Source organism: Aquarana catesbeiana, linkage group LG04 (genome assembly GCF_042186555.1).
Source record: "Aquarana catesbeiana isolate 2022-GZ linkage group LG04, ASM4218655v1, whole genome shotgun sequence".
Lineage (NCBI taxonomy): Eukaryota > Metazoa > Chordata > Amphibia > Anura > Ranidae > Aquarana > Aquarana catesbeiana.
Genome location: NC_133327.1, coordinates 319,915,921 through 319,942,086, shown reverse-complemented (window position 1 = coordinate 319,942,086; position 26,166 = coordinate 319,915,921). Strand labels below are relative to the sequence as shown.

At 40.5% G+C, this 26,166-nt stretch overlaps 1 protein-coding gene across 2 annotated transcripts in view; it reads right to left on the bottom strand.

The window, feature by feature from the left end:
- Positions 1-26,166, bottom strand: part of TTK (TTK protein kinase) — a 71,048-nt gene that overhangs the window by 6,562 nt on the left and 38,320 nt on the right. For both annotated transcript variants that reach the window (XM_073626851.1, XM_073626852.1), the window contains exons 11-18: positions 23,443-23,633; positions 20,332-20,465; positions 18,929-19,058; positions 17,908-18,000; positions 12,106-12,263; positions 11,869-12,020; positions 1,979-2,103; positions 1,702-1,782 (exon numbers count right to left, since the gene is read on the bottom strand). In XM_073626851.1, the coding sequence (XP_073482952.1) occupies positions 1,702-1,782; positions 1,979-2,103; positions 11,869-12,020; positions 12,106-12,263; positions 17,908-18,000; positions 18,929-19,058; positions 20,332-20,465; positions 23,443-23,633 (1,064 nt within the window). The remainder of the gene's footprint in view (positions 1-1,701; positions 1,783-1,978; positions 2,104-11,868; positions 12,021-12,105; positions 12,264-17,907; positions 18,001-18,928; positions 19,059-20,331; positions 20,466-23,442; positions 23,634-26,166) is intronic.

The following is a 26,166-nucleotide window of genomic DNA, read 5'->3' as shown; positions in this document are numbered from 1 at the left end:
GGACCCCTTTGGGCAGTAGTGTTTCCAGGGCTGCGACGAAAAAAGTTTCAGGGATCTGAGCAGATAAAAGTGTGATGGTGAAAGCACAAATATTCCAGCTTGTATTCTGTTGTATTCAGTCATCGGAGATCTCCTGAACCCAAGTGGCAACAAAGGCCCTTAGCAGCCCTCCACCTGAGCGAGGGCGGTGTCTCTTCACTTAGAGAAGTATTTGCTTCAAGGACTAGGGAGCTTGAGACTCTAGTTCTTACAAAGCTGAGATGTGGGCTTCTATTTGAAACTGGAGGTTGGTTGCTTACAAAAGGAAATACTTTTGAACTCTAAGGGGTTTCTGGCTCCCAATCTGTAACCTTTGCCTCCTTCTCAAGAGGCAGGAGTACTTTTCCCCACAGTCAACTTCTGAAAGTAGGCATCCAAAGATGGTCTGAATAAGTATTCGCCCTCAAAGGGCTGCCTCTCAGTACGCTTAAAGCCATAGGATCATTCTTATATGAACAGATATAATGCCCACTCATGAAAGCTGCCATATAGAATCCTACAAGGCATCTATGGAGAAGCTCAGCGCTTTCTGAAAAATTTTCAGTAGCTGCTAAATGGCAGGATCTTTCAGATCAGGTTCTCAGGAACAAATACACTGCAGAATAGCTGCACAGTGGCTGCATCTGATAGATGTGTTCGGACAACATTTTTTCCCCTACCTCCTTCGATTTTCTTATGGAAGTAAGTCGGGTGGGAGGATGTACCATATCTCAAATTTTTAGCTGGTTCATTAGAAACCAGCCAAAATTTGCTTTGTGTAAGGCCAGCCTAAGCTCAACTGAGCAGGTGTGGGAGGGTTTACAATAGTGCAATATACATGCGACATAAAAAATTGCAACGGCTATAATGTTATTGAACAAGGTCTTTGATTTCAGGTAATCTTCAAGACTAAACATGCATTTTAATGTAATAATAATTTAAAAAAAAAAAGGAAGGGCAGGTTCTGACAGAGAAAGGATTACATCTTCTAAAGATGTGAATAGTTTTTTTTTTTTGTTTTTTTTATTTTCTTATAGTGTGTGTGTGTGTGTGTGTGTGTGTGTGTGTGTGTGTGTGTGTGTGTGTGTGTGTGTGTGTGTGTGTGTGTGTGTGTGTGTGTGTGTGTGTGTGTGTGTGTGTTTCTTTCCAGACCTATCAATTATGTCCAACCCATCTGATGAAATACATGGTTCTAGCATCTTTAAAGCCTAGTACACACTGCTAGTTTATTTTTCCATTCAACCCAATGGGCTGAATGAAAAAAAAAAAAAAAAAAAAAAACACAAAAAAACTGATAGCTCAGGTTGGAGCCGCTGTACTAACAATCTGATGTTGGTACAGCAATCTCCCCGGCTGTGCTATTGCGTTCTGACAGGGGGACACTGCTGCCGCCCCAACACTCTGGTCAGCAGACCTTTTTGGGTCATGTCTCTTCGACAAAATCCAAACGGCCAGCTTCTGTAAACCAGCTGCAGTACACACTGGCTGAATGACGGCCGGTTTCTAATGAACCGGCCGGTGCCCCCCAACATTCGGCCCGTGTGTACAGGCTTAAGTTTTTAATTGTAAGATAAAACTCACAAAACATTGATGGAGTCTCCAGATAGCAACAAGAGAAGAAGCCAAAACAACAAAAGGAATAGACATGTGACCAAGCATATAAAACCAGATATGACATTTTACCTTGGACCTTGGCCTTCCATTTTCCCCAAAAGAAGTGTTATCTTTGATAGCCTCAGGTGGCATATAATTGACTGTGCCAACCTAATATTAAAACAAGCAGAACATGTTTGTAATTACATATACTGAAGAGAAAGAGGAAAAAAAAGAAAAAGAAAAAAAGAAGGTGGTGAGGAATATAAAGATACACAAGGTATGTTAGGTAGATTGTCAGAAAACCACACACGGTTGCTCAAGGCAAAGAAGAAGAAAAGGCAGTACACTTTTCTGGGATATTTACCTGAGAATCTTTAACAATGCTAGTCACATCTGGCTGTATTTGGTTAGCAATTCCAAAGTCTATTAGTTTAAGCATGCCATCAACAATCAAAAAGTTTGCAGGCTTCAAGTCACTATGAACGATACCTAAGGAAAATAAAAACGCAATCCCAGAACACTTCAAAATTATTGATAAAAGGAAGTTTTATCTTTTTGTATTTTTACATATTTTAGTTCATTTTATTAACAAGGTAGGCACTTTACTTCTAAAATTGATACTTTAGTGCTCTAGATATGCCCTTATATTATTAAAGTCTAACACTCCCTTTTCTCCCCCCCCCCCCCTTCTCCTCCCTCTCCCCCCACAAGCCTCATACACACGGTACGATTGTTGGCAGGGGATTGTCTGTTGACAGACTGTTGTCCTAAAATCTTACTGTTAGTACGCTCCTTTTGACAACTGTTGTCCAATTTTCTGCCAACAAATGTTGGATGACAAGCTAGTAAGTTTTTGGTGGACAATGGTTTGACGTCAGATTTTCGTTTGGTCAGTACAAAAATCCGTCACACAAAAGTCAAATGTACAAACACGCATGCTCAAAATCAATGCTCACCAAACACGAAATTAGCAGAAGGGGCTCAAAGGGTAGCGCTCAAGAGCTGAAATTCCTCATTGTACGTTACTATGTTCGTGAGATCCTGGCACACACCCTTTTGACAAAAATCAGATGCTCGGTTGACCAACAATCGTACTGTGTGTACGAGGCTTAAGTTTTCATGTTCATTTTCCATCTTTCCCTTTTGAGCCTTTTTTTCTGTTTACTCTTGCCTTCTAACCTCTGATGTAATGTCTTCTTTGTGGTATTGTAAAATGTGTCTGTGTACATCAGCATCTGGGAGATATTAGTGCCTTACACTATTGCATCTTAATTCAGTCTAATGTAGTTGTGTTATGCTGATATCCTACTCGCTATGTTCCTAACAGACGATGCTACTTTCTTATTGGTTTTGTGGAACAGCCTATTCTTACTGTAAGAATATTTCAAAGCTGGATAGGTTTTATCCTTACTGGTGCACACAATAAAAACTTTAAATGAAGAAAAAAAAAAAAAGTGAAGGGGTCATTAATGCCATTGTATTGTGTTAACGCACCGCAACACTTTCGTATGTTGCAGTGCACTGTAATACACAAGCTGCAGGAAGGATTTTAGTTCTGTTGTGGTGCACAATGCAACAAATTAAAAAAAGTGGGCTGCCTTAACAAAAAGGTGCATTAACCTTTTTTCGCTACCAGGCCCTGCAATCAACTTTTAAATTTGGCTAGCTGGACCATCTTTGCAATTTTTCCATTGCTTGATTTTTCCCATACAGCTTTCAGAGTTTGTAAAAGACCCCCCCAGACCATATATTTTCTAAGAAAACATGGCCAGCAGAATAAAAAGAAAGTGCTACTGTTTAAGGAACCGCAATATTTGCGCAACTGTTTATCCAGTCAATATTTTCACTAAAAATACACTAAAATCATTAGTAGATTCATACATGGCAAAAATTTACTAAAATCCTGCTAAAGCCCTACCAAATATAGGAGTAAAAAAACTAAACTGTATTGAGTTAATAACAAATATTTGTACATTTTAAATGGCACCTTTTTTATGAAAAACAGTGAATAAAACCATTTACTCTAAAAAGCTGGAGATTTCCGATTTTTCTCTTACAGCTTTCAGAATTTGTAAAAGACCACACATTTTCTAAAAGCTTATGACCCGTGGAACAAAAAAGTGCTACTGATTTTTTGGACCCCGCATTGCGCAAATGTTCATAAAATAGCCATTAATACACCAAAACCATTACTATTGCACATAAACACAACTTAACTTACAAAATTCCTGCTAAATTGCTACTAAAGCATTGTTTACATGTGGCATACTAAAGCATATGCCCTTGGAGGATCATGTTTACCCACACAGGAATGCACAGGTGTTCCGTGCATCCCCGTGCAGGCAAACCCATTTAGTCAATTCGGGCTGCAATGGCTGCACAGGCATAGCCGCTACTTCCAAGCTGGCATCCGTAGGGGTGAGGGTGCACGATCCCCAACGCAGACCATGTAAGCTCAGGGGCATGAACCGGAACCTACATGGATGTCAAATTGGGAGCAACAGCTCTGTTATTGCAGTTGATACATCCCAAATGTCCTCAATGGGACTGCCTGCACAGGGATGCACAGAACACCTGTTCATCCTTATACAGTAAACACGGCCTTCCATGGGTGTAACACTGTGCATGTCCCGTGTGAACAAGGCCTTTAGGCCCCTTTTACACAATGTTAAATACCGTTAATATGGTATTTATATCGATATTCTGTAAATTATATTGATGAGGAAAGTTCCAAGAAAGTTCGTTCAGTTCTTGTGTAAAAACTCAAAAATTGAATAATAAAATAGCAAAATATTACAAGAACAATATCAAAATGTAGAATATAAAAATATCAATAATGTATTATATTCTTAAGATGAAGATTGAATCGTGTGTGTGTGTATACCAGCTTCCTCCAATGTCTGGTGGTGTCCGTCTCTGCAGCAAATTCTGCAGAACTGTCTTTTTGTTCCTAGTTTTTACTCCTAAAATCTGACCCGCACTTTATCTTTAAAAGGGCTGGTTAAAAGTTCCTCTGAGCATTATAGTCCTACATACTCTGAGACATAGCTTCCCTCTCACGCAAGGCTGATGCATTGACTTAAAACCATTAAACGTATACAATATAAGATTCCTTTAACACAAGATCAAATATATATATATATATATATATATATATATATATATATATATATATATATATATATATATATAATTCATTGAAAACCCAATGTTCTTATTAATATCTTGATCAAGAAATATTGTAGTATAAAAGAACTTATCCTAAAATCTTAACTAAAACACAAACTTTTGTTAATTGATGTATATTAGAATAGTAAACAAACCGGTTCCTCTCCTCCCCTCCTGTGTACTGATCGGTACACTGTGAATGGAGAGGGGGATGGATGGATGGCTGCAGCGCTGTGGGCTGGATGTGTAGGGCCCACAGTGCTGCACAGTGACATCCAGCCATCCATGCTCAGCCATCCCTCACTACTCTGCAATGCCCTGCAATGCTGTGCAATACTCTGCAGTGCCCCCGCAATACCCAGCCATACTCGGTGATACCCAGCCATACTCGGCCTCTGTATGTGGCCAGGCTGTGAAAGTCTCACACATGTGGTATCGCCGTACTCAGGAGGAGTAGGAGAATCTATTTTGGGGTGTCATTTTTGGTATGTACACGCTATGTGTTAGAAATATTGTATAAATGGACAACTTTGTGTAAAAAAAAAAAAAAAAAAAATTGCGTTTTAACCACTTCCCACCCGCTGGCTGTCATACAACGTCCTTGAATTTGTGCGGGGATATCTGAATGATGGGTGCAGCTACAGGCATCATTCAGATATCAGCTTTTTCAGCCAGCGATTCCCTACACCATGAGAATGACCATAGTGGCTGTTCCACTGCTTGATCATTCTTACGGGAGGTGAGAGGGGATGTCCCCCCCCCCTCCCGTCGCCCTCCGGTGCTTCTACCGACTCACCGCTACGATCAAAGCCAGGATCTTTTTTTTTTTTTTTTTTTTATTTCAGGCTTCCCAGCCTAGAGGTGAGATGTGGGGTCTTATTGACCCCGTATCTCACTGTAAAGAGGACCTGTCATGCCATATTCCTATTACAAGGGATGTTTACATTCCTTGTAATGGGAATAAAAGTGGTCAAAATTTTTTTTTTGGAAAAAAGCACCAAACTAAAATAAAGTAAAATGAACAATAAAAAAAAAAATTTTTTAAAGCGCCCCTGTCCCTGTGTGCTTGCATGCAGAAGTGAACGCATACGTAAGTCCCGCCCACATATGAAAACAGTGTTCAAACCACACATGTGAGGTATCGCTGCGATCGGTAGAGCGAGAGCAATAAATTTTGGCCCTAGACCTCCTCTGTAACTCAAAACATGTAACCAGTAAAAAATTTTAAAGCGTCGCCTATGGGGATTTTTGAGTAACGAAGTTTGGCGCCATTCCACAAGCGCGTGCAATTTTGAAAGGTGACCTGTTGGGTATCTATTTACTCTGCGTAACTTCATCTTTCACATTATACAAAAACATTGGGCTAACTTTACTGTTTTGGTTTTTTTAAAGCACAAAACTGTTTTTTTTCCAAAAAAAACGCGTTAAAAAAATTGCTGCGCAAATACCGTGCGAGATAAAAAGCTGCAATTACCACCATTGTATTCTCTAGGGTCTTTGCTAAAAAACATATATAATGTTTTGGGGTTCTATGTAATTTTCTAGCTAATAAATTATGATTTTTGCATGTAGGAGAGAAATGTCAGACTTGGCCTGGGCACTCCAGAACGCCTAAAGGTGCTCCGTGCATGTTGGGCCTCTGTATGTGGCCACGCTGTGTAAAAGTCTCACACATGTGTCACCGTCAGTAATAGCAGAATGTGTTTTGGGGTGTAATTTGTGGTATGCATATGCGGTGTGTGAGAAATAACCTGCTAATATGGCAATTCTGTAAAAAAAAAAAAAAAAAAAAAAAAAAAAAAAAAAAAAACTTGATTTTGCAAAGAATTGTGGGAAAAAATGACAACTTCAAAAAACTCACCATGCATCTTTCAAAATACCTTGGAATGTCTTCTTTCCAAAAAGGGGTCAATTGGGGGGGTATTTGTACTTTTCTGGCATGTTAGGGTCTCAAGAAATGAATCAGTACTTCAGGTGTGATCAATTTTCAGATATTGGCACCATAGCTTTTGGACTCTATAACTTTCGCAAAGACCAAATAATATCCACCGATTTGGGTTATTTTTACCAAAGATATGTAGCGGTATAAATTTTGGCCAAAATATATGAAGAAAAATTACTAATTTGCAAAATTTTATAACAGAAATGAAGAAAAATGCATTTTTTTTTTTTTTTTTTTTTACAGATTTTTCTGTTTTTTTTCTTTTAGAGCGCAAAAAATAAAGAACCTAGCGATGATTAAATACCACCAAAAGAAAGCTCTATTTGTGTGAAAAAAAGGACAAAAATTTCATATAGATACAGTGTTGCATGACTGAGTAATTGTCATTCAAAATGTGAGAGCACCAAAAGCTGAAAATTGGTCTGGTTATTAAGGGGGTTTAAGTGCCCAGTGGTCAAGTGGTTAAAGAAACTTTATAACACACGAGCAGACCGATCGGTCCGCCTGTCCATTTTTCAGGTCATTTTTTTTTTTTTTTAATAGGGGTGGGGAGGCACATCTTTGTTGAGATATCAGATGTCTAAACAGACAACTGATATTTTTTTTTGAGACAGGGGAAAGTTCTGAAGAAAGTCCATTTCTCTGTAGTCTAAGCTGCCCATTACATGGATGAATAAATGAATATAGACTCCTTTTTTTTTCATAAACTGACAAATAGTGAACACCGCTTTATGAGGTGTGGGCGGATGAAAATCAGGCTGGGAGGGTGTGATGAAGGAGATCGGAAAGAAGAGTGGGGGGGAGCGTTTTTGTTTTATTAAGAGGAAGGGGAGTATCAGGAGGTGGAGAAGCTGGAAACAGGGAAGCAGGGGGTCACATTTGAGGTGAATAACTCCAATCAGCGGATTGTAATCAGAGCTATAGGATTGTTCAGCAGAGTCTGCTGAACAATTATGCTATATGTCTATGGTCATTGAAGTGACCTGGCCAGCTTGAAGCAGTGCTGTAGATCCATACGCTGTACGACCTGTGAAATACTGGGAGAATAGAGCCTGGTCAGATGAGACCAAATTTTAACTCTTTGGATGCCATAATACACACCATGTTTGGAGGTCAAATGGCACTGAACATCACCCAAAAAACACCATACCAACAGTGTGGAGGTGGGAACACCATGGTGTGGAGCTGTTTTTCAGAATACAATACTGGCAAACTTCACATCACTGAAGGAAGAATGGAAAAAATGTACTAAGACATTCTTGATAAATATCTGCCGCCGTATACCAGGAAGATGAAGATGAAACGAGGGTGGACATTTCAGCAAGACAATGATCCCAAACACAGAGCCAAAGAAACTCTCAATCACCTGACATGAGTCCAATAGAAAATCTATGACAAAAACTAAAGATCAGAGCTCATAGAAGAGGCCCACGGAACCTTCAAGAGTTGAAGATGGTTTGTGTGGAAGAATGGGCCAAAATCACCCCTGAGCTAAGCATGAGACTAGTTTCTCCATACAGGAGGAGTCTTGAAGTTGTTATTACCAACAAAGGATTTTGTATAAAGTATTAAATACATTTCGGTTAGCATGTTCAATACTTTTTCCCTGTGTCATTCCATAACATACAACTTCATTTCTGAACTTATTTGTTTTGGTTTCTTTGTATGTATGGATTGCATGGGTTGTTACCAACATGTGGAGAAAACTGAATGTCAATAGCACCTTTAGAAATATATTTACCAAAAGTATAGCCTTTAGAACTGTTTTGAGGCTGTAGTACTACTTTAAACACTGCAACAATCCTCTACCACAAAAGCGACAAAATTCAACCAATTTCTAAAAAGGTTTTTAACCACTTACCAACCGGCCCATAGCCGAATGACGGCTGCAGGGCGGTTGGATAACTCTGGGTGGACGTACTATGACGTCCTCCCAGAATTCCCCTCTCGCGCGTCCCCTGGGGCGCGCACCCGAACACATCCGTGACCGCCGGGTCCAGGGGACCCGGCGCATCACGGATCCCGGTAAATGGCCGCTGATCGCGGCCGTTTACCATGTGATCGAGCCGTCAAATGACGGCGCAATCACATGTAAACAGACCGGCGTCATCTGATGACGCCGGTTCCTCTCCTCCCCTCCTGTGTACCGATCGGTACACAGTGAGCGGGGAGGGGGATGGATGGATGTCTGCAGCGCTGTGGGCTGTATGTGTAGTGCCCACAGCGCTGCACAGAGACATCCAGCCATCCATCCATGCTCAGCCATCCCTCACTACTAATGCTGTGCAATACTCTGCAATACCAGCACAATACTCTGCAATACTCTGCAATGCTGTGCAATGCTGTGCAATACTCTGCAATACCCCCACAATACTCTGCAATACCCCCACAATACCCCCACAATACTCTGCAATACCCCCACAATACCCCCACAATACTCTGCAATACCCCCACAATACCCCCACAATACTCTGCAATACCCCCACAATACCCCCACAATACTCTGCAATACCCCCACAATACCCCCACAATACTCTGCAATACCCCCACAATACTCTGCAATACCCCCACAATACCCCCACAATACTCTGCAATGCCCCCACAATACCCCCACAATACTCTGCAATGCCCCCACAATACTCTGCAATGTTGTGCAACACTCTGCAATACCCCCACAATACTCTGCAATGTTGTGCAACACTCTGCAATACCCCCACAATACTCTGCAATGCTGTGCAATAGCAATGCCCCCCGCCATACTCTGCAATGCCCCCCGCCATACTCTGCAATGCCCCCCGCCATACCCCGCAATACCCTGCCATACCCCGCCATACTCCGCAATACCCCGCCATACTCCGCAATACCCTGCCATACCCCGCCATGCTGAGCCATGCTCAGCTGTACTCGGCCTCTGTATGTGGCCAGGCTGTGGAAGTCTCACACATGGGGTATCGCCGTACTCAGGAGGAGTAGGAGAATCTATTTCGGGGTGTCATTTTTGGTATGTACATGTTATGTGGTAGAAATATTGTATAAATGGACAACTTTGTGTTAAAAAAAAAAAAAAAAAGCGTTTTAACCACTTCCCGCCCGCCGGCCGTCATACAATGTCCTTGACTTTGTGCGGAGATATCTGAATGATGGTTGCAGCTACAGGCATCATTCAGATATCAGCTTTTTCAGCCGGCGATTCCCTACACAATGAGAACAATCATAGCACTTGTTCCACTGCTTGATCGTTCTTACGGGAGGCGAGAGGGGACGTCCCCCCTTCCCGCCGCCTTGCGGTGCTTCTACCGACTCACCGCTACGATCGAAGCCAGGGCCAGGGTCTTTTTTTTTTTTTTTTTTTTTTTTTATTAATTTCAGGCTTCCCAGCCTAGAGGTGAGATGTGGGGTCTTATTGACCCCATATCTCACTGTAAAGAGGACCTGTCATGCCATATTCCTATTACAAGGATGTTTATATTCCTTGTAATAGGAATAAAAGTGGTCAAAAATTTTTTTTTTTTGGAAAAAAGCATCAAACTAAAATAAATAAAGTAAAATGAACAATAAAAAAAAAAAAAATTTTTTTAAAGCGCCCCTGTCCCTGTGTGCTCGCATGCAGAAGCGAACGCATACGTAAGTCCCGCCCACATATGAAAACGGTGTTCAAACCACACATGTGAGGTATCACTGCGATCGGTAGAGCGAGAGCAATAATTTTGGCCCTAGACCTCCTCTGTAACTCAAAACATGTAACCAGTAAAAAATTTTAAAACGTCGCCTATGGGGATTTTTGAGTAGCAAAGTTTGGCGCCATTCCACAAGCGCATGCAATTTTGAAGGGTGACATGTTGGGTATCTATTTACTCGGCGTAACTTCATCTTTCACATTATGCAAAAACATTGGGCTAACTTTACTATTTTGGTTTTTGTAAAGCACAAAACATTTTTTTTCCCAAAAAAAACGCGTTAAAAAAATTGCTGCGCAAATACCGTGCGAGATAAAAAGTTGCAACAACCGCCATTGTATTCTCTAGGGTCTTTGCTAAAAAAACATATATAATGTTTTGGGGTTCTAAGTAATTTTCTAGCTAATAAATGATGATTTTTACATGTAGGAGAGAAATGTCAGAATTGGCCTGGGTGCTCCAGAACGCCTGAAGGTGCTCCCCTGCATGTTGGGCCTCTGTATGTGGCCACGCTGTGTAAAAGTCTCACACATGTGGTATCGCCGTACTCGGGAGTAATAGCAGAATGTGTTTTGGGGTGTAATTTGTGGTATGCATATGCGGTCTGTGAGAAATACCCTGCTAATATGACAATTTTGTGGAAAAAAAAAAAAGTAAAAAAAAAAACCTTGATTTTGCAAAGAATTGTGGGAAAAAATGACAACTTCAAAAAACTCACCATGCATCTTTCTAAATACCTTGAATGTCTTCTTTCCAAAAAGGGGTCATTTGGGGGGTATTTGTACTTTTCTGGCATGTTAGGGTCTCAAGAAATTAGATAGGCCGTCAGTAATTCAGGTGTGATCAATTTTCAGATATGCGCACCATAGCTTTTGGACTCTATAACTTTCAAAAAGACCAAATAATATCCACCGATTTGGGTTATTTTTACCAAAGATATGTAGCGGTATAAATTTTGGCCAAAATATATGAAGAAAAATTACTAATTTGCAAAATATTATAACAGAAATGAAGTAAAATGTATTTTTTTACAGATTTTTCGGTCTTTTTTCTTTTACGGCGCAAAAAATAAAGAACCCAGCGGTGATTAAATACCACCAAAAGAAAAAGAAAAAAAGGACAAAAATTTCATAAAGATACAGTGTTGCATGACTGAGTAATTGTCATTCAAAATGTGAGAGCACCAAAAGCTGAAAATTGGTCTGGTTAGGAAGGGGGTTTAAGTGCCCAGTTGTCAAGTGGTTAAACAAAAATACTTACATATAAAGTTTCATTATCAATGACAGAGTGTCTTTTTGGGTCAAGATATCTAGACAAATGTGTCAAGAACACCCCCCCCCCCCCAAAAAAAAAAAAAACATTGGGAGTTAAGAGGTTAAAATGATAGATATTGATCTTACTTTATCCTAAATAACCATGTATGTAAAACAGACTAAGATGCTGTCAGCAACCAAAATGATCACCTACCATGCTGATGTATTGTGTGAACTGCTTCCAGCATGTTCTTCCAGTAACTCTTCCTCTCCCATGGGTTAAGAGTCTTCTTTTTTCTCAACCATGTATTTAGATCAATGCTGCCACATTCCATAACCATGTAGATGTGCTGCTTTGTGATTTCACTGCAGGAAAAAACAAGTTAGCTTTTTTGGGGTATTTCAAAAATAAAAGTAAAAAGCAAGAAAGGATTGCATATACCGCACTTACTAATCATACAGTCTGATTATTTTATCACTGTGTTGCTGAAGTTTATTTAAATGACAAATCTCATTTTGATAACTCTCAACAGTCTGTTTGTCAGCTTCCTTCAGGTCCACATACTTTATAGCATACAAATGTTTTTTCTCATCCATAACCTGAAAGACCTGTAAAAATAGCACAAAATGCAGATTAGACAGCAAAAAAAAAAATCCTTGAACACATTACTTAGTATATTAAAAAAAAATAAAATGGGATATTACTAATAAACCCATCTAGATCAGCAAAGAGAAACATCCTAAGACACTAGGCTTTGTATATGAAGTTACAATGTCCAACAAATGACAGAGCATTTCATGGTTACTAAACCCACAACAGTGAAATCAGTCTGTATATACAGTAAATGTTATACTTATAAACCTAAAGAGGTTAATCCTCCGCATTATGTAAAAAGGCTGTATGATCCTGTCTTCTCTGATCCTCCCCTTCTTTTGCGAGCCCCAATCCATCCACTGATAGAACAGAGCCTAGAGGGCTAGAGAGTTTTTTTTGGGGAGGGTGCATGTGACCAGCACAAGGCCAATAAGCACTGTTTAGACAAAGTCAGGGGTCATGCATTTTTAAAGGACAGTCAGAGGAGAAGGAAAACCCCTTCAAGCTTTAACCTGTGCTCAGCCGGACACTGCTATATACTGCGGACGTGAAAAGATATTTAGCAGTTTATATTTACGAAAATAAACTGCATTTCCATGTTCTGTGGCAGATCAGATATAGTGAATGCAGGGTCTGAGGTTTAGTAACACTTTAACCTAGTAAAGTACCAAGCTATGTTTACAAGTGCAAGATAATCTCTCCAAGTGGATATACTGCAAAAAAGATGTTTATGTGGATGCATTAATGAAAAGCATACAGACTGAGATCAGCTGTGTCCTTTCATGAACTTCAACGGTGGTAAACTAGAAATGTACTCCATCCAAAGAATACGTTCTGGATGCATTTATAGGCTAGCATAAAGACAAAATTAGATACAATAACCTATGAATGAATGACAGAACACAGATAACGATATTTATGAAAATACAAAAAAAAAAAAAAAGTAAATGAGGAAAGGGGGTGCTGAAATTAGAAAGCCTTCTGTGTGCAGCGGCCACCCTAATACTTACCTGAGAGGTCCCTCTAGATCCAGCAATGCTGCAGGAGTGTCTTGGCTGCCCGGGACTCCCGTTCTCATTGGGTGAGACAGCAGCGCGGCACCATTGGCTCCTGCTGCTCTTAGCCAGCCAATGAGGAGGGAAAGGGGGCGGGACGAGTCGCGGCTCCATGTCTGAAGGGACACAGGGAGCTGTGACCCGGCTCAGGTGCCCCCATAGCAAGCTGCAACAGGAGGGAGGGGCCAGGAGCACTGAAGAGGGACCAGAGAAGAGGAGGATCGAGGCTGCTCTGTGCAAAACCACTACACAGGGCTGGCAAGGATGACAACTTTTTTTTTTTTTTTTTAATAAAAACTTGAAATCACTGGGCTGGTACCTTCAGGTGACTGGACACTGGCAAAGCTTTTAAAAACATGCCCCTGTGCCCCTACTTTATAACTACCCGACTCTACAAGTCTTCAGTTTTGTAGCATGCAATGCAGAGTAACCAAGGAATAGAAGGGAGGGTGGCCTGTGTACCATATTCCAAGATACGGAATTTGCAGGTACATCAAAACTGCCATTATCTTAATCATACATTATAGCAGCCCTCAAAGTGTGGAGCAGGGGCAGACTGGGCCCTGTAAAAAAAAGGCTACACCGCTTCTGCCAGAAGTGATCAGCCAGGAAACTGTCAGGAGAGCCAGCTGAATCGCACAGAGAGGGGATCTCCCACTGTGACACAGCTTGTATATGAAATGCCGACTGCTGTCAAACAAAGTCCCGCCTCCTGGACCGGCTACTATGATAGACAGCACACTGGTCCAATGCCAGTGCAGGAGGTGGGACTTCGAAAGCGGCCGGCATTTCATATACAAGCTATGTCACAGCAAGATATCCCCGCTGTGTGATGCAGCCAGCAATCCTCCAAATTCCTCCCTGTGATCCCTGCGGCACTGATGGGCTTTATGTTAATATGTATTTCTGTAACTTACCGTAATTCTGCATAAAACATTTAACAGTGTCATTTCATGAAATATCTTACAAGGGCGTATTTAGGGGCAGGGCAGGGTAGGGGTTCAGTGGGGCAACTGGTGGCTAGTAGCTCAGGATTTGAAATTTTGAGCTCTGCAGTAGAGGACACAGGCTGGATATTCATAGACCCTGGGACATTTCCATGCAAAGAATAAGGCGGCTGGGCAACAAGGCAAAACATAATTGTGCAAACAGACCCAACAACAAGAGTCAACAGACCCAACAGACTGCTGCAGCAAGAACTTGGTGGTCAAAAAGTTGCATATGCAGAAGCTTGAAAGAAGTTGGAGAAGGTAGGAACTAAAAATTAGGTGACTGCCTTGAAAATCTGGGAAACAGAGGCTTGGCATCTAAATGCCAAGGAAAAATCTAGCAGATCTGGTGGAGTATACATGCAGGAGTGCTGGAGATCTCTTATCCTTTTGAGTGTAAGCTCTTAAGAGGAGTTGTCTTATCCACCTGGCAATATGGGATTTTGAAGTAAGATGTCCTTTGCAAGGCCCTGACAACAAGAAAGTGTCCATCTTGCCTACAGAAACCGTAGCTGACAGCTCGGACAACTTCTAAACAATGAAAAGGAATCTTTGGGGTGCTTAGGAGCAGGGCACAAACAAAAGGACCAAGTCTTCACTAAGGTGGACGTTACTTAGGTCTTGGGTGCAAGACTACTTGGTCTTTGTAAAGGATCAAGAATGTCTTCTTACAAGAGAAAGCCGCTAGTTCAGAGACACGTCTGACAGACATGTAGCCACTAAGACCACCACTTTACAGGAGAGATCATCCAAAGAATTCCGTGATGGATTCAAAGGGTGCTTTTCTTCAGGGCAAATTAAGATCCCAATGCAGTACAGGGAACTGTAAGGGTGATCTAACCTAAGAAACACCTTAAAGGCTTGCCCACCAGGGAACTTTTGACATTTCTCACATACATGCAAATATTTGGATTTTTGGGACCGAAAATTACTTGGAACCATAAAGACTATATATACAGCATTTTCTGAAAGCAAAGGCCCTAAAGAATAAAAATGGTTGCAGCAATTTTTAATGTTACATGATATTTGGGCAGTAGTTTATCAAACGCAAATTTTAAAAGGAAAAAAATTTCAATGCACACAAACAGTATAATACCCAATTTTGTGGTAAAATATAATAGAGGACAGTAAATAGATACTTAATACTCGCTTTGAAATTTTGCACGTCCATGGAATGTAGACAAACTATGGGACATTGTATTATCCATAGGCGATAATTTAAAAAAGCCTTTACAGGTTACCAGTTTAGCATACAGAGCGCTGTGCCACTCCCATACCTGGGGCCCATGAACCCAGAAGGAACACCGGGTAAAGATGGATGCCTTGGCAATGGTGACAGCGCACTGCTGGAGGGCTTTATTTGTAAAGGTACATTTGTCTTAATGTGCTAGTATGCGGCACATTATGGCATAAACCTGCAGGGAGGGCTGTTTTATTTTTTTGGTCAGTTTACTGCTGCTTTGAGCTTGTAAGATGAGCAGCCCAACCATTCTGTGTGACTTTGCAAGTAAAACAATCAATGTCAAACTGAGACCAGTCCCTTGTTAACATTTTGACATGCTAAATCACATGATTTAAGCAGTCACCTTCCTCAACTCTGAGCTATGCAGAGATCCTCTTTTTAATGAAATCTTATAAGGTTTCATGAGTGAAACAGGAAACAAGTATTTAATATTTTCAGTGCTAAGAAACAATAGCTAAAGCATGGAAATCTTTACCCCTTCACACAGTCAAAATCACAAGAAGCAATATATTTTTACAAAAAAACTTACATGAAGACTCAACTATCTCATCAGATAATCAAGACCAAATTATTAGCTAAATGGCAACCACAGACTGAATATACTTGCCCTGCCAATTTTGACTCCATGCTTTTACAACTCTAGTCTCTATAATGCAGATTGCTAAACATGCCGCCTTGATTTGGTGGTAAATGGTAATAGATCTCTTTTTTATTATCAAAACTGGCACAAAAAAAAAAAAAAAAAGAAAAGTAGAAAGATGAAAAATTCTTTAAATTAAGGTGTATGCTTTTTCAATGGCAAAAAATAATGCGCACCAACGAAAGCAATCCCTTCTCTGAACGACAAGGTGCCGGTCCAGTCTGTGGTCTGCACAATTATGTGAATATGTTTAAGCAAATCTTTTCGTAAAACACGTTAACCATGCTGCAGTCTGTGTATCATGGGATTGTGAAGTTTTGTATGGATTTTATTGAATAAAGCTTGTTTTCTTTTAAGTCTGGAGTGCAGTCGCTCTTCTGCACATAATTGTGCATTACTGCCAAGGAACTCAAAATAAATTCTCCTGCGTCTGACGATCACAGCAATACCACATATGTGTAGGTTTGTGCCTGTAGTATGATGCAGAAACAATAGTGCACATTTTGCTTTTTTTCTATCCTACCCAAATTGGACACTGACTGACAGCAATTTTACTTTTTTTTTTTTTTTTTTTTTAGCTCTGGCCCTAACCTAGATCAAAACCCTGATCTAGCCATTTTATCTTTTTCTTAAAAAATTTCCTCCATTCTAGAGTAGTGAAAATATAGGGGCGGGCTGTAGAATGACTGATAACTGACAGCCAGTCAGAAGCTAGGCTAGATGACTCCTATGGGTCTTGGTGCTCTCAATGAGAACAAGTCTCTGTACTAGAACTGCACTGTGCAGTGTGTTCACAAACAGGTATGCATACATGCACCCCACAAATAAAGACCCACTACTGTGAGGCTGCATATATGTGTGTGTGACTAGTTGTCGAGAAGGGGTTAAATATGGTAGCTCCAGAATACAATTTGCACAAGGCATACAAGTATTGTGGTATATATACAGGTCATATATTTTATTTTGTAAGTCAGTCACAAAGCAAGGTCATCTTTAAGGACAAGGCCTTAAAGGGGTTGTAAAGGTTCACTTTTTTTCGCCTTAATGCATCCTATACATTCGACAATGCCGCCCCCCCCCCCCCCCAGCCCCCCGTTTTACTTACCCGACCCCTCGAAAGTCCCGCACTCGCTCCTGACATCCTCTTCACCAGTCAGCCTGGCCGTTGATTGGCTAGAGTGGATGGATTGAAAGCAGCGCAGCCATTGGCTCGCGCTGCTGTCAATCACAAACCAATGACGCGGCGCGCCGGGGGGGGGGGGGGGGGTGGCAGGGCGGGGCCGAGTGATACAGTCGGCGGCTGGCTGTATCACGCGTGCCCGCAAGAACTAAACACCATGCGAGAGAGCTCGCATGAAGGTGTTTAGTTCTTGCGGGGAGGAGCTGAGACAGCCACCGAGGGACCCCAGAAGACCAGGTTCGGGGCCACTCTGTGCAAAACGAGCTGCACAGTGGAGGTAAGTATAACATGTTTGTTTTTTTTTGTTTTTTTTTATATAACACCTTTACAACCCCTTAAAGCCATAGTTTTTTTATTACCAGTCACTTTAGTTTAGAAGCATTCTTTTCTTATGGGCATATTTTAAAAGAATCTCCGTGTGAAATTTACTAAAAATGTTTTATTTCCTCCACAATCACCTGCTTTTATTCCCTAAAAATACTGAACAGGAAATACATTTCACATAGGAGATATATGTTAGACATGTTGCAGAACCATAAATCAGTGGTTACCTTGCTAGAGCCACCAGTACCGATTTGCTTTAAAACTGCATAAACTCTTCCTTTGACTACAATACAGTCATTAAATGCAATTGACGGAGTCATCTGAAGAAAGAAAAAAGGTACAGATTAGTTTATCGGCAACTAAGGTGCCCCCTCTTAACCACAAAACAACTCCAATATTCTAAAAAGGATCTCCTTTTCCTATTAAAAAAAACAAAAAACAAACTACTACTCACAAGTCTCATTTTCCAACAAGCTGGAATGGATTTAAATGATTAAAAAGCACTTCCTAGGTTTGTGCATGAACTGCATAGTGTCACCCAATTTTAGCACAAGGGAAGGGAGATGCAAGGGACCACAGATTGGGCAGTATACCTGGTTTGGCATGGGCTATCAGGAGATACTACCACTTTGCCTTAAATGGTTAGGCGACAATGTTTCCTAAAGTACAAGTTAACATTTTTTTTTTTTTTTTAAGGTGTAGGCAGGCCCAAGGGCCGCCATCTTGATTCTGGCAACTTCCCGATTTCTGAATTTGTGGGTTCACAATAAAGTACACCTATCATATAGGAGTGTGCAGTGAAATCATATTAAAGGAGGAGCCTGTACATTTATGTAAGACTGAAGATGGCCACAGATGGAGCGAAATTCTGCAGGTTCAGCAGGCACCGGGCAAATTTCAATCCATCTATGGCCGTACCCCCTAGAGAGAGTCAGGGGGGCTCCAGGTACTCTGGCACTTTTGAACGCAGGGGGCAGGAAGAAATGTTAATGCACAATATGTAAAACACTGCGTAATTGTTTGCGCAATATACAGCATATACCTGAAATAAATACAATCAGCTATAGTAGTCGGGAATTTTTTACATGCTGAAACTGCCACCGCCACAATAGTTATGATGGCAGCAGCAAAAGTGAAAATTTAGACCTTGCATGCAATGAAGCAATGTTTCTATCAATTAAGCAGAACAAAACTAGATCACAGAATACACACACAGATGTATGTGTACTATGAAGAGAAATACATTACCGGGAAAGCTGAAGGCTGCAGAATAGGATTGGCTGGAGTATGTGGGAGTTTATAACTGGGTAAGTTGTTACATGGAGTAGAAAGCATTGAAACGGGTCTCAGTGGGTCTTTCACAACCGGAGTTCTGAAACTAAACCATAAGAATGTTAAAACTTACAAAACCTACAACTTTTAAAAAATATTCTGGTATCCAAAGAGCACAAAACCAAATGTCATAATAATTACGCCACCCAAGTGAAACCTAAGGTGTTGCCAATATCCCTATAATTCAGAACCAATTGCAAAAAGGTACCCCCACGGTACATTGGGACTTTGTATTGATGTCGGTGGACGTAATAACTCCAACATTGGTATCAGAGGTCAGATTAATAACTCCCAGCATTGATGTCAGGGGATGCATCAACAACCACTAGCACAGGTGTCAGTATTATTCTCTCCCTCCCACACATTTGTGGTTAGTGGCATTGAAATGTATCCCCTCCCATGACCCCCAATGTGGGGGGAGGGGGTTAACGTTCACTGACATTACCAGAAATGCAGAAGGGGGTGGAGGGTTAAAATTTAACTGCAGGGATGGGGGGGGTTTAATAACAACTGCGCCCTCCCCCCCCCATAAAATGAAAAAAAAAAAAAAAAAAAAAAAAACACAACCCATAGAATCACCTATAATTTTATGACTGGGCCTAAAATATCAGTCTTATGTGCATAATCCTGCAGAGTATACTGAACAGTAGATAGTGATATTCACTCTCCAATACAAATAAGCACCTTAAATTGCATTCATGTGGAAATACAGGAGGGTAATTTGGACAGGAGCTATAGAGTATGTTTTTGGATTGTGGTAGAAAACCAGAGCAACGAGAAGGCACAAACATTGGATAAAAAGAAAATTTTAAACCCAAATATACATTATATAATGATAAAAGAATAAGAATTATTGCAATTTTGCCAAGCCCCATTAAGGCCTCCAACACTGGATGTTTTTGCAGCTGCTTCTAGGAGGTGTCAGGCATTCAGAAGCAGTGGAGTTTTGGCAGAAAAAACGCTTGACGCTGCTAAATGCATCTAAACGCACTTGAGCATTAATTCATTTCCATGGGCAGAATAAATTATTCTGGCCAACAAAATGAACACCTATGCTCTCATGTAAACATGCCTAAAAGCTTGTGAAAACTTTAGACACTTTTACAAGCCTCAGGGTTTTTTCTGCCAAAACATTGCTGCCAGGAGGAAAGGCTTCTAAGGAGTGTTTGCAAAACATCCAGTGTGCACGAGGCCTAATGTTTAGCAATGTGCAACTTACATGTTACAAATATTGGTAAAAATGTAAAAACTGAAACGTTCATGTTAACAAGTAGGCATATACATAACATTTTCAATTCAGAGTCTTTATTGGAAATTACCAGTTCATATAATCCTCCTGTGGTTTGGCAGGTGTCCTGCAGGTTAAAACAGGATCGCATTTAGATCCTGCCACTGGTGGGATTACCCTTCTGGCAGCTGGAAAAACACTGGGATCCATACTCTTTCGCTTGCCCTAAAACAAAAAATTGCTCAAATTAGCACATGACAGCAAAACCAGCAGAGAAAATGTAATATCAATGGCCAGTAAGGATTCAATAAAACTGGTAACAAAATGGAAATGCAATTTCAGACTTTAGGCCTCACGCTTGCTAGCAGTCCTGTGTTTAGCTTTTCTAAGCACAAGAGAAGCCACCTGGAAAGTATAGATTTGTATAATATGCTTCCCAGATCACTTTCCTGAGTTTAGATGTTTCTGCTTTAAAGCAGGTTTAGCCACATTTGGGTGTGTTTAAAATTCATTTACATGCATCCCAACACAGGTAAATGCACATTGTGAATGGTACTATATTTAAAAATCATTCCATGCATGTAGAAACATCCTCTAAATGCATATAAACGCAGGTTTTACCACATCAATGTGGCAGAGGCCTTAAAGAAGAAGGCCTGGGAAATACTTTATTATTTAAAATGTGCTGGTTTACAATTGGTTAAGTCCAAAGAGGTGTTTGCCACCACATGGACTTACCTCTTATTTACAACTAACAGTTTTACTAAGTGCCATGCTATAGCTAAACTCCCAGCGCTCTGACAGGAGAGATGCGGCTGCTGTGTGACTGTCTACCTTCCCTAATGGGGAACAATGGGGGTTATTTACAAAAGGAAAATCCACTACAAGCGCAAAGTGCACTAAAAGTGCACTTGGAAGTGTAGTCGCTGTAGATCTGAGGGGGACATGCAAGAAAAATAAAAAACAGCATTTAAGCTTGCACATGATTGGATGATAAAATCGGCAGAGCTTCCCCTAATTTCAGATCTACCCCTCAGATTTACAGAGACTGCACTTCCAATTGCACTTTCAGTGCAATTTCACTTATAGTGCAAAGTGGATTTGCCTTTCGTAAATAATCCCTATTGTGTAGCTAATATACAAACCGACATACAACTGCTCTAAATGCTTCTATACCATGTAATAATCTGGATTCCTTCAGGTCACCTCCAAAATGGTAAAAAAAGAACCCCCCCCCCCCCAGAGTTCTCCTCTCCCTTAACAGATGTAGGGTGGGCTCTGCTTAGGCAATTAGGTATGGAATTGTATCACACACACACACACAGGGTGGATAAAATAAAAAAAATTGCTTTTATTTAAATCAATTTTTTTTTGATCTTTATCAATTTATTAAAAAAAATGCTTTTAGAGTAAAAATCTATCTAAAGTTTTCTATTTAAGATACGTTAATAATTTAGTTTATTCAGCATGAAATGGAGCTTAGTTATGTAGCATGAGACAGTATATTCTGTAAAATTTAATATTATTGGTAAACTCATTCAATGAATCCAAGCTCTGCAAGCAGAGATAAAATGCACTGCATTGATGCATTCACACAGTTTCACAGTAACCATGAGATAAAAACAAAGTTCAGGAATATTCTTTTCCCCATTGTTAAGCAAATCTATGTACACTACAAATTGTATGATTGAAACGACTATCACTGTTTTACTAACCTGGCAGCTTATTCTAAATAGGAAACCATTTTTGTTTGCAAATATTAAAGATTCTAACTACCATCAAGAATGAGTCCTTACATTTAAAGAGCACCTGTCATTTCAAATCCATCACAGCAGCGCCTGTTAGCGTGCATCCACTCACCTGCTGCCACCACATCCCTCACCTTGTTGTGTCACTGCTGCATCACCAGCCATCCCATTAAAGGGAATGGGACTGTCTGTGAGTCAACAGCAGGTCAGAGGTGGAGCCACTGTGGGACAGAGATGACAGCTGCTCTTTAAAAAATATGATTAAATTAACTTTTTACTAGTGATTTAAATCGACTTGATTTAAATCAAATCCACCCTGTTCACACATAAAACAGAGGGGACCCGATCTTAAGACTCAATAGATATTTATGTTTCAATGCAACTGTCTGTGCCGTACGCACTGAATAGGTTTTAGAACTATATCAACCTATACATTTGTGGAAATTTTACTATACAGTTTTTTTTTCAGAATATCTGCATATATAAGCCCAGTGTAAAATAACCAGGGTATGCAAGGAGATTGGAGAATATAAGCTGTTTAACGCCTTGCTGAACCAGCCGCCATCATTTTACTGCAGCAGGTCGGCACAATCCCGCGAACAGACGTTGCTATACGTCGGCTCGCGGGATCGGAATAACAGGCGCGCACGCTGCACAGCAGGGGTCCCGATGCTCATGGCCGCCGGTCGCCATGACCGCCGGCCACGAGCGATCGCGAGCACGAGACACAGAACAGAGACGAGTGTGTGTAAACACACACTTCCCTGTTCTGAGAGGAGTGACAGCTAGGAACCACGATCCATCACTTCCTCTAGTCAGTCCCCTACCCCTTCAGTTAGAAACACGTAGCAGGGAACACAGTTAACCCCTTGATCGCCCCCTAGTGTTAACCCCTTCCCTGCCAGTGACATTTTTACAGTAATCAGTGCATTTTTATAGCACTGATCGCTGTATAAATACCAATGGTCCCAAAAAATGTGTCCGATATGTCCGCCATAATGTCGCAGTTCTGATTAAAAATCGTAGATCGCCGCCATTACTAGTAAAAAAAAAAAAAATATATAATAAAAATGCTATAAATCTATCCCCTATTTTGCAGACGCTATAACTTTTGCGCAAACCAATCAATATACGCTTGTAATTTTTTTTACCAAAAATATGTAGAAGAATACATATCGGCCTAAACTGAGAAAAAAAATTAGCTTTTTAAAATAAATAAATAAATAAATAAATGGGGATATTATAGCAACGTGTACAAAATATTGCGCTTTTTTCAAAACTGTCGCTCTGTTTATAGTGCACAAAACTTTGTTTGGGTGCAACATCAAACGACTCGCAAAAAAAACGTTTGCGACGAATCGCAAAAAATGGTCCAGTCAATCAGCAGCCAAATCTTCTGGGGCTGAAGTGGTTAATTTGTACTTGAATAAAGATTTGTGTACAGTACTACTCACATCTCCTTGAAAAATATCATTTGGTATCTCACGAATTTTCCACTTCCATTCCATTTCAGAATTGTTGGGTTTTTGAGGATCAAGCTGCTTTGCATCCATTTTGCTGTCACTTTGGGGCACTGGTTCTTGTTGTTTATTACACTGTGGGTTGTATGGTTCTGTAGTAGAATCTGTCTCATCCATATCTACATCTATAAAACATAATAAAAAAAAAAAAAAAAAAGTGTAAGATGGATTATATGAGGTCCATGCATTAAAATCAGCACACAGGCAGAAAGGTACAGTACATCTTTTGGCCTCTTGCACAGGGACTTAAAAAATAAATAAATAAAAACCCACCACACTCCTTTTGCACCCATAAAGCTTCTCTTTTATGGGTCTGAATACAGGTGCACGGTCATCTAGGGGACACAAAGCTGCGCAAAGATCCACAATTCATGGAGATATATACCGTATTTATCGGCGTATAACACGCACCGGCGTATAACACGCACCCCAATTTAGGAGGGAATTTTAAGGAAAAAAAACGTTTAGGAGGGAAGTTGAAGGGAAAAAAACTTACATTTAAATGCCCTTCATTGCAGCCTTGTCAGTGCAGCCTTCCCCAGTGCAGCCTTCCCCAGTGCAGCCTGGGATCCCCTGTCCCTGCTTCCAGGGCTTCAAAATCGCGGTCCGCGATTTGAAAATGGCGCCGCCGAAGTACACAGAGCCGGTCCTCGGCTCTTTCCGGCGGCTCTCGTTTACTTTCGGCTCCACTCGTAGTCCCGAGCGGAGCTATCCGAGTAGGTTCGGATAGCTCCGCTCGGGACTACGAGTGGAGCCGAAAGTAAACGAGAGCCGCCGGAAAGAGCCGAGGACCGGCTCTGTGTACTTCGGCGGCGCCATTTTCAAATCGCGGACCGCGATTTTGAAAATGTGACAGCTCGGGATCGGCGGATAACACGCACCTGCGACTTTCCCCTGATTTTAAGGGGAAAAAAGTGCGTGTTATACGCCGATAAATACGGTATATTAGGGCTACAACAAACGATTATTTTCATAATCGATTAGTTGGCCGATTGTTTCGATTAATTGGATAATAACCTCAGAGTGTGGTGTATAATTTAGTTAATATGTAAAGTTTAAAATAAAGCAATTTATTCTTACATATAATCTCTATGCAGTGGTAAATATAAATAACCAGCTAGATGGCTAGGGAGCAAAATCTCTAATCCACTGAGAACAGACAGAAGAGATATACTGTATATACCAGTGATGGCGAACCTTGTTACTTCAGATGTTTTGGAACTACATTTCCCATGATGCTCCAGTACACTGCAGAGTGCATGAGCATCTTAGGAAATGTAGTTCCAAAACATCTGGGGTGCCAATGTTCTCCATCACTGGTACATACTAATAGAGGTTGAATCTGGTAAATATCAGACTCAGATCAGACTGTTTGGTGGATTTTCAGAGAGAACTAATATATTATGTATGACAGACTACCTTTTCATAGGCAGGTGGCTTGATAAAAGCTACCTGCACCTGCTGTCATTTATGCGGGCCATACAAAAACCATGTCTTCCTTCTAAAAAAGTAATTTTAAGAACCTTTGTTCAATTTTCTAATCATTAGTGGGGTCAAATCGGCGCTAGTTTGACTACAGTGACGGGAAAATTAGAAGAAGCAGAATCAAAAAAACTTCTTGGTGAAAGGAATGTTCAGACAGCGTATGCAGTTTTTATTTTAAAACTGAAACATTCTTTCATTCAGCGAATGTACAAAGATTTTTCGTAATGAATATTCTCGTCCGAAAAGCGATGTGTATGGCCAGCATAAGGCTCGGTTCACACCTATGCAGTTTGTGTTTGATCTGTTTCTGCTGTGCGTTTTGCATTTTTTATGCTTTCTTTTGGCCAATTTGATGTTGGGCAGATTAAAAAATGCAAGTCACGGCAACAACGCACTACATGCTTTTCTGCAGCTTATCCATTGAAGTCTATTAAACCAAAAAAAAAAAAAAAGCACCGTTTTGCGTTGAAAAAAGTCCTTGACCTTTTCCAAATACGCAGAGGCTGAAAAAAGCAGACGTGAACGTGTCGCATAGGAAACCATGTTAAATGAACCGTAGTGCATTGCTGCAAAAAGCACCAAAGAATGCATAGGTGTGAACAAGGCCTAAGACATTTAGTAGCTGCAGCATGTTTTATTTTGTATCACCTGTCATAAGTGGGTTTAAAAAAAAAAAAAAAAAAAAAAAAAAAAACTAAAATGAGCTCTTTTAGAGCCAGATGCAGTTCTGTGCGCTTTTTTTCTGTACTAAAAATGCATGCACAGTGTTTTCCATGTATTCCAATGGCTCTAATTCACACCATGCAGTTAATGGTATGAAATAGAGCCATTGGGATACATGGAAAACACTGTGTATGCATTTTGTGCAGAAAAAAAGCACACGGTACTGAACTGCGTCTGGTGCAAACTAGCACTTATAGTACAAAAAGAGCAGATATTCGCTACAAGGGGTTCATTTATACGGTGAAACACATACAGAAGTAGGATATATGGGCATTTTAACTAGGAGTTGGAGATGAAGCTATATGAAGGGTGGAAGGGAGGTAGAAATCTTATATTAAAAGTAGTACTAAAAGCTGAGACTTTTTCATGGATATAATCATTTTAACCACTTCAGCCCCGGAAGAATTTACCCCCTTCCTGACCAGAGCACTTTTTGCGATTCGGCACTGT